The sequence below is a fragment of the Aquarana catesbeiana genome, unplaced genomic scaffold, assembly GCF_042186555.1.
Source record: "Aquarana catesbeiana isolate 2022-GZ unplaced genomic scaffold, ASM4218655v1 unanchor176, whole genome shotgun sequence".
In the NCBI taxonomy this organism is placed as follows: domain Eukaryota; kingdom Metazoa; phylum Chordata; class Amphibia; order Anura; family Ranidae; genus Aquarana; species Aquarana catesbeiana.
The window spans coordinates 54,385-62,774 of NW_027362597.1; the positions used below are offsets into that span (position 1 = coordinate 54,385).

An 8,390-nucleotide genomic window follows, 5' to 3' on the forward strand; every position below is an offset into this window, starting at 1 on the left:
GTAGAGAGTGAACAAAGGCAAAGATGTATTGTAAATTATTGCAGCTATTGGATGACTGGGTCTAACGTCTAACTCTTTTGTTGACAAAGCCATTTTTGCGTTTTTCTTGCACATTTAAAAAACGATTTTAATAATTTTATGCCTAAAGATTAGTTAAAACCTTTAAGGTGGATGTAAACCCAATGTCATCCTTTCTAAACTACTGCCATAGGGGTTATCTATAAGGATATACATGCCTAGTGCATGTATCTTTACCTGTCAAACGTCTCCCCTCTGTCTGTTATGAGACCCGAAAAACTGCATATTCTGTGGGTGGGTCTGTTGTCTGGAGCTCGGTGGGTGGAGTCATGGTGTCAGTAGACTCCCCGCCCACCTCTACACTTCCCTTGTCAATATGCATTTTCTCCTGTTTATTTCTAACACTGAACTTCTGCTGAACTTCTGCTATGATCTCTAACATCCAGTGAAAAGACAGGAAAGTAACCACATGACTTCAGCATGCCAAATCATGCTGAGGTGTGGTACAGCCAATCCTTGCAGAGCTGCTGAAGAAAGGAGTGGGGGAGGGAATTAAAAAGTACTGCATGTCTCTTAGGCTAATACACGAGATGTAAATCACCTGTCACTCACAGCAAGGGGGAGGATTTGACAAAGTTTTTCTCAGTTTGTCAAGAATTGTCTCACTGAACAATAAAAGAAGATTGCTCAGAGATGGATTAACTCTGTGTGGCAAAACTGGGCTCAAATAATAGCAAATCTTATACTCTACAGTATGATATAAAAAACAAAAAAAAACATTTTTTCGGGTTTACATCTACTTTAAGCATTATATATTTTCTAAAAGCAGGGACCATGGAGAATAAAATATTGGTACTTCCAGTTTTATTATTTCACACTATTTGCATAACGGTTTATCAAGCATATATTTTCAGTAAAAAAAGTTACATTTAGGGCACAAAAATGCAATATATTACCATCTTTACCATCAAATATAAAAGATGAGGTTGGGCTGAGTAAAAAGATACCCAACAAGTCAAGCCTCGAAACTGAAGATGAATTTTGGTGCCCTAAATTTTCCATCTGGTGGTATCTGGAGCCCCCTTATTATTAAAGGAGACTTCCAGATGAAGTCCTCCACCCACAGACCTCCACACCCACCGGCAATGCTCCTGTTTTTTGAGGGAGAGGAACCTGGTATGGTTCAGGAGGGGGCTGCACGCTCATCCACCCCCCTTTCCTGACCAGCCAGGCTGCATGCTTAGATTAAGGGTCTGGAATTTTGGATTAAGTGTCTGAAATTAAGGTTCTGGATTTTTAGGGGGCCTCCCATGCATTTTATTTGCAAGGAGTTCCCTTTAACACTTAGGCGCAGAGCGCACGCAAAATGCTTCATCTTGATGGCCAGGCCATGGCGCCGAGCGGCCGCATATTTGCGTGCAACAGCATCCACAGAGCTGTGCCGAGAGCACACGCCCCCTGTGCGCTCCAGGCAAGGTGAGCGGTGGCTCATGCAAATCTCCCGATCGTTGCTTGCGATCAGGAGTTTTCCGATCATGTGACCACTGCGACAGCCAATCACGGCGGTCACATGGTCACAAACCCCGCCTCCTGGAATTCCAAACCCCTTAAAGGGCTGTTGGGAGTTGACGTCAAGGGGTTAAATTCCATACTAGACCCAGAGGGGAGGGGGGGGGACATGCATTTTTTTCTGTGAGATGCCGCTTTAAAAGTTATACCTGGCTCAAGAGATCTAGTACGCATATTAGGGGGAATATGTACGTTTTTGTCTTTCTTATTGTAGGATGTGCTATTGCAAAAGTGACATTTAAAAAAGAAAAAAAATACAGTTTAAATTGCTGAAAATTGTATGCTTGTATGATTTTTTTTTTTTTTAAGGACCTGTCAATGAACTGTCATTTACTGGTAATATTTCAATTTATTTCCTATGTACATGTTAGTGCTACTGCTGCACTTTTTGTACATAACAGAGATGCGCCCCTTCATGGGAAGGATTAGGAAACCCCACAAGGCATGTTATTTAAAAGAATTGGACATTTTTAATGTTTCACTTTAACCATATAGAAAATCACTGCTCATGGCTGTGTGTATTTTTTTTTTTGTATTGGCTCCCCAAGGCAGTGCTCACCTCCCCATGCTATTTTGTGACACCCTCTTGCCGATTAGCTTAGAATTTTTTTTTGAAATTTGAAATACTTCTTATACAGTTATCTATATAATTACATACCTTATATTGTTAGCTATTAAAGCTGAGTGAACCTCTGAAAAGTTTGACCAGTTGTGGATAGGCCAAACTATTTAAAAATGACCAAACAGAAACGTTTTGGAAGCTCCGGGCAGCCCTGTCTGATGGGATCATAGGGGTAAAAAATGGAAATACTGGGACACAGTCTGGGGAAATTAAAAAACACCAACAGCTCCTAGCAGCCATGAAAGCCAGGTGGGGCCTGTTGGCATCCGGAGTCAGGCTGAAGCCTGGAATATACACTATGAGTTTTTTTTTTTCTTTCAACCCAGAGAGACACTGTACTTACTATGCAAAGTTACTTCAGTGATCTCCCCCGCTCAGCTATTGTGTTTTGACAGGGAGACGGCCCCCCCAACCAGAACTCTCTGATCAGCGCTCTCCGTCATTGGCTGAGAGTGTTTATCAGGAGTTGGCTGCTGGTTACAAGCATGCACATCCGACCAAAGCCAGCTTCTGTCGGACGGGCCAGAATACACACCAGGCGAATGCCGGATGTTTTTTTTCTTTTAACTGACCGATGTCTCCCGACATTCGGCCCGTGTGTACGGGGCTTAAGGGTGATCAGGGAACACCAGAAGCAGATAAAATTCAGGAATAGTCTTTGGAGCTGCCTTCGGCCTTTCTTCTCCTAGAAGTCCTTTGAGAATCTGAGTCACCAAACATAACACTGACATTTGGATTGGACTAATTAAATCCTATCCAAATCTAACAACATCCAAATTTTGGATTCCAGTGGGATGAAGAAGTGCAAGGCAAATATTCCTAAAATATAACTATTCCTAAATATTCCTACTTTATTAACAGAGCTCCAGAACTGGTAACTGCCACATTGAAGTTCTGATAATGCAACAATGCAATCTGTGATTTTACAATGCATAATGAGTTGTACTTCAAGATTAATCCTGAATGACATAATAAGTCCACCAACCTTTACTCCCTTTCCTCTTTCACTGCTATATTTTTGTTTTATGGCTTTTAAGCTCTTCTTGAACTTTGCATGTCCTCCAGGCACACAGAATTTTCCTTCAGCCAAATCTTTTTCCAAGCCCGCAGAATGTTTCTTAATAAGAGCCTCGCATTTCTCCCGAGACTTCTCCTCATTCGTAACACTAAACTCCATTCTTGTCCTCTTTACAATTTCCTTATAGAATAAAAAATTAAAAAACATGAGTTCCCTTTTGCACTATTTCCAGTTACTACTTATTCTTGATTAGAAGATCGAAAATAAACTTTAGTTCTTTACACCCACTGCCATTAATTACCTAAATTTATTGTGGAAAAAAAGCCTAAGGTCTCGTTCACACAGCCTGCACAGAGATGCACAGGTGTTCCATGCATCCCTGTGTAGGCAGTCCCAAGTTGAACAGACACAGACTGGGCAGGGCTTATATACAACATAAAAACTCACCATAAATTCATTGAGGAATTTCTTATCTGTATCCTTGATCGATCTTTCCAAAAATACCTTTCTAGCTTCCTCTTCGTACTGTGTGCTCAGATCCAGGAACTGGTTGAGTGTTTCAGTGGGCAACACAATGGTCTTCATCCTGTCCTCATAGAGCTTTGTTCCTTCCTCAACGGCCATTTTGTTTTCCTTTTCAGCCAAGGAAACCACCACCTCCTCCAAGCAGGCAACATTAGAGGAGTTTAGAGCTTCAGTGTAAAAATTTGCCAGCTCGCCCAATCCTGAGGAAATTGGAAAAACATGTATGTAGATATATATATCTATATATATAGATATATATATCTACATACATACATAGAGAGAGAGAGAGAGAGAGAGAGAGAGAGAGAGAGCAGGTTTGCTGTTGTGCCATGTGCCATGTTCTTTCCACTTGGTTATGATAGAGTTGATGGTGCTCCTAGGGATCATCAAAGATTTGCATATTTTTTTATAACCTAACCCTGACTTGTACTTCTCAACAACATTGTCCTTTAATTGTTTGGAGAGTTCCTTGGTCTTCATGGCAGTGTTTTGTTAGTGGTGCCTCTTGCTTAGGTGTAGCAGCCTCTGGGGCCTTTCAAAAAGGTGTGTATATGTAATGACAGATCATGTGACACTTAGTTTGCACACAGGTGGATATCATTTCACTAATTATGTAACTTCTGAAGGTAATTGGTTCCACCGGAGCTTTTTAAGGGCTTCATAACAAAGGAGGTTAATGCAAACGCACAGGCCAATTATCGTTTTTTTGTTTCTGAAAAATAGTTTTAGGTATATATTTTTCTAATGTTTACACGATTGGAAATGCCTCCAGCAAAAGACTGAGCTTTTGTTCGGAAAATGTGACCGTGTGTATGCTCCATCGGTTTTTTGCTGGCAGAATTCCAGCCAGCAAAAGCTTTGGGAGCATGTTCTCTATTTTTCGGTCGGAAAAAGTTCTGATTGGAAATTCCGATCGTCTGTACAAATTCCGACGCGCAAAATTCCTACCCATGCTCAGAAACAATTTGACGCATGCTCGGAAGCATTGAACCTAATTTTCTCGGCTCGTCGTAGTGTTGTACGTCACCGCGTTCTTGGCGGTCGAAAGTTCTGAGAACTTTTGTGTGACCGTGTGTATGCAAGCCAAGCTTGAGCGGAATTCCGTCGGATAAACCATCGAAGTTTTTTCCGACCGAAAATCCGCTCGTGTGTACGGGGCATTAGACTATTGTGTTCTGATCCATCACATATAATTCAGATTAAAAAAAAACATTGAACTAAAGGCTGTAATGTAACAAAATAGGTAAAAAGCCAAGGGGGTGAATACTTTTGCAAGGCACTGTACACTTTAACGTATTTGATGAAAGCTATACATCATTAGATTAACTCACTGTGTCCAGTGACGTCGACTGTGATATCAACTCTCTTAATCTCAGCATTCTTGAAAATGTAGTCACAGAAGAGGGCACTCTGAGACAGAAATTTCTCATTTAGTCTGTCATCGGGTAGCTCTTCTAATTTCTTAAGTTCTTTTATGGAGTCAGTTGGTGTTTCAAACACAAAGCATTTCCGTTTCCCGAAATACATCCGGAGGCGACGCCTAAGGTCATTATATTCCTCCTCCTTTGATGATGAACTCTCAGCTTCTGAAAATTAAACAAGAATTGTAGAAGTTATCATTTGTTATTTTAGTTTCCTTACTAAACATTGGTATCAGCTAAATCTCCATCATCCCTAGGATTATTTTACTCCGGGCTCCCCTATCCTGTTTGCCATAGCTTCCCCCTCTCCCCGAAGGGTCCTGTACTCACAGTCTATCCTCAGTCTTGATTGATGCTGCCCGAAAAAAGAGTCCTGTAACCTGAGCGGCATTTTATTTGGTGGGGGGAGGGGGCATGGATTTAAAGCCTCGTACACACGATCGGACTTTCTGCGGACAAAGCGTAGGACTTTTGTCCAAAGGACGTTGGCCATGAACTTGTCTTGCATACAAATGGCAAAGAATTGTCGGCCAACCAACAAGAAACTATGTGGTTTTTCAGCTCTTTAGCGCCACCCTTTGGGCAAATTCTGCTAATGTTGTGTTATCGTGAGCAATGCTTACGAGCATGCGTGTTTGCACTTTGGAGTTCTGTCTGACGGATCGGATAATCCGACAACACACATTTGTTGGCGGACAATTTTAAAGCGTGCTATCCCACTTTTGTCCGCAGAAAATCCGACAACAATTGTCCGATGGAGCATACAAACAGCCTGCCATCACACAATTCCCGGCGGATTATCCGATCGTGTGTACGAGGCTTTAGGGCTCATGCACACTGTAGCTAAAAAAAAAAAAGCAGTTTTTACAGGCACTTGAGCTTTTATTTCAACTTGAAGAAGCTTGTACCTTTTTGGGCTCTTTTGCATGTTTTTTTGAGCGTCTTTGAGCTTCTTTAAACTTCTTTGGGCTTTTTTGAGCATAAGTGTTTTTTTAAACAAACCCTCCCCTTAGCTCATTTCTTTTTTGGGCACTTATGCCGTGTACACACGACCGGAATTTTCGGCATCAAAGGTCCCACGGACTTTCGACGGAAGTTACGATGGAGTTTCGTCGAATCGGACTTGTCTACACACGATCACAACAAAGTCCGAAGGATTCGACTGTGATGATGTACGACCGGACCAGAATAAGGAAGTTCATAGCCAGTAGCCAATAGCTGCTCTTGCGTCATTGTTTGTCCATCGGTACTAGCATACCAACGAACTGATTTTTCGACCGGACTCGAATCCGTCGGAAAGATTTGAAACATGTTCTATTTCTAAAGTCTGTCTGATTTTTCGACAGCAAAGGTCCGATGAAGCCCACACGCGATAAAATTTGTGTCGTGTGTACACGGCATTAGGCGTCTTTTCTGCTCGAAAGCTCCTCAAAAAACACAAGTTTGATGGAGGTTTTTTCTGCCTTCAAGAGCATATGCCTGTAAACTCCTGAAAAAGCCATAATGTGCATGGACACATTGGCTAACATGGGGGGGGGGTTTCCAGGCATAAAAAAATGAGAGCTCAAGAAAGCTCAAAAGCCTGTAGGAGCCGCTTCTTTGAGCTGCAGTGAGCATGAGCCCGAAAGGGATTTTTTTATGGAGAGTTTGCTTGTATGCTGAAAACCAGAGAATAGATGGCAATTTTCAGCGTAATTCTTTGGAAATCAAAGGGATCTTCCCAGAGAAGCCATGCACTGCACTAAAAAATGCTATAAAACTGAATTTGGTTATAGTTCCTCACAACAAGGACCCTTCTCCACAATGCATGTGCTATATACAACACATACTTGTGAGATTTCCATGCACACTGTAAACTGTCACTTTTGCAAAAAAGTATGAGGACATAACCAGAAGCACATTAATCATGGTACCAACATCCCAATTTTTTTTATTTCAAAGTTAGCAGGGATACGGGACTTTATGGGTGCTCAATCACATAGTACAATTTTTTTTATTAAACAGTATTTATTTGAACATAATTGTAATAAAACTATTTGTACAACCATTTGGTATCATTATTCAGGTGCATTGGATCAACACCACGGTTGTACTTCCGACATGTTTCGCCGTATTCGGCTTCTTCAAAGGAAAGCATGATGAGTTCACTGATAAGGCAAAAAAAAACAAAATCAATAATAAACAAAGTATAATACACTCATAATAAAGCTCCATAACATGCATAAAATGAAAAAAAAACAGCACAAAACTGATCAGGAGGCTTCACCCCTCAGACAGACATCAGTTCCCCCCAAAATGTCCCCTACCTCCAAATGTTGCACTTTGTGGTAGGACTAAAACCAGAGCAAATAATGATAGGAGTCTGTCCACATGGGCCACACGTACCGAACGCCAGGGGGGATGGGGGGCCACAAATAATCTAATAATAAATATATGTTCATAAAACAAATAGGTACACCTGTAATTCGAAAAGATTCTACTTTAGTTTATTCTGTTTTATACATTTTCTGTGATATTTACTCAAATCAGATTCCAGTGTAGGAAGCCTCAACATCCACGAGATAGCAGGCCAGGCACTGGAATAACATATATGTAATGCAAAAATAAGTGTAAAAAAACACTCATTGCAGTGCAACTGGGAAGAAACTTCAATCTGCTGTATATGCTGTTAGTTAACCACTTGCCGACCGCTTCACACATATATACATCGGCAGAATGGCTTGGCTGGGCAAAGCAACGTACCTGTACGTTGCTTTGAAAAGCCCACCAACTCTATGTGTTCACCGGGTGTTTACCCGGTTCAGGGGCCGACCTGTGGCCCTCGGCTTCGATCTATGTGCCCTGTTTCTTAGGAACGTGATGTGGATGGGGAGTGGCGTTTCCCTCTTCCTAAACCAGGACCTCTGTCCTATCAGAACAATCTGCCCTGCTTGCACACCTCCCCTCCCTCCCGTCCAGCCTGTCCAGATGGTCGTGATGGATCACCATCTGGACCACTCCCCCAGAGTTGTGAGGTCAGCCTCAGGGACGGAGTTGCCACATTCTGCACACACGTGGCTCCCTGATTTACGTCCGCATCACATTCTGACGCACCTGCGGTCGGATGGGTGGGGACATATAAAAGCTCACACGAGCACAAGTGTGTAGCTGGAGTCTTAGGGAGCCCATGCTTGGCTGTACAGTTAATTGCAGGTAAAGGGTTTTTTGATAGCTATTC

General features: G+C 42.0%; 1 protein-coding gene across 1 annotated transcript in view; it reads right to left on the bottom strand.

Moving 5' to 3' along the window:
* Positions 1–5,158, bottom strand: part of LOC141121421 (guanylate-binding protein 7-like) — a gene marked incomplete at its 5' end in the record, with an annotated part of 28,942 nt that extends 23,784 nt beyond the window's left edge. The window contains 3 exon segments of the mRNA XM_073611108.1: positions 3,195–3,407; positions 3,675–3,952; positions 5,084–5,158. Coding sequence (XP_073467209.1) covers positions 3,195–3,407; positions 3,675–3,952; positions 5,084–5,158 — 566 coding nt within the window.
* Positions 5,159–8,390: the final 3,232 nt, after the last annotated feature.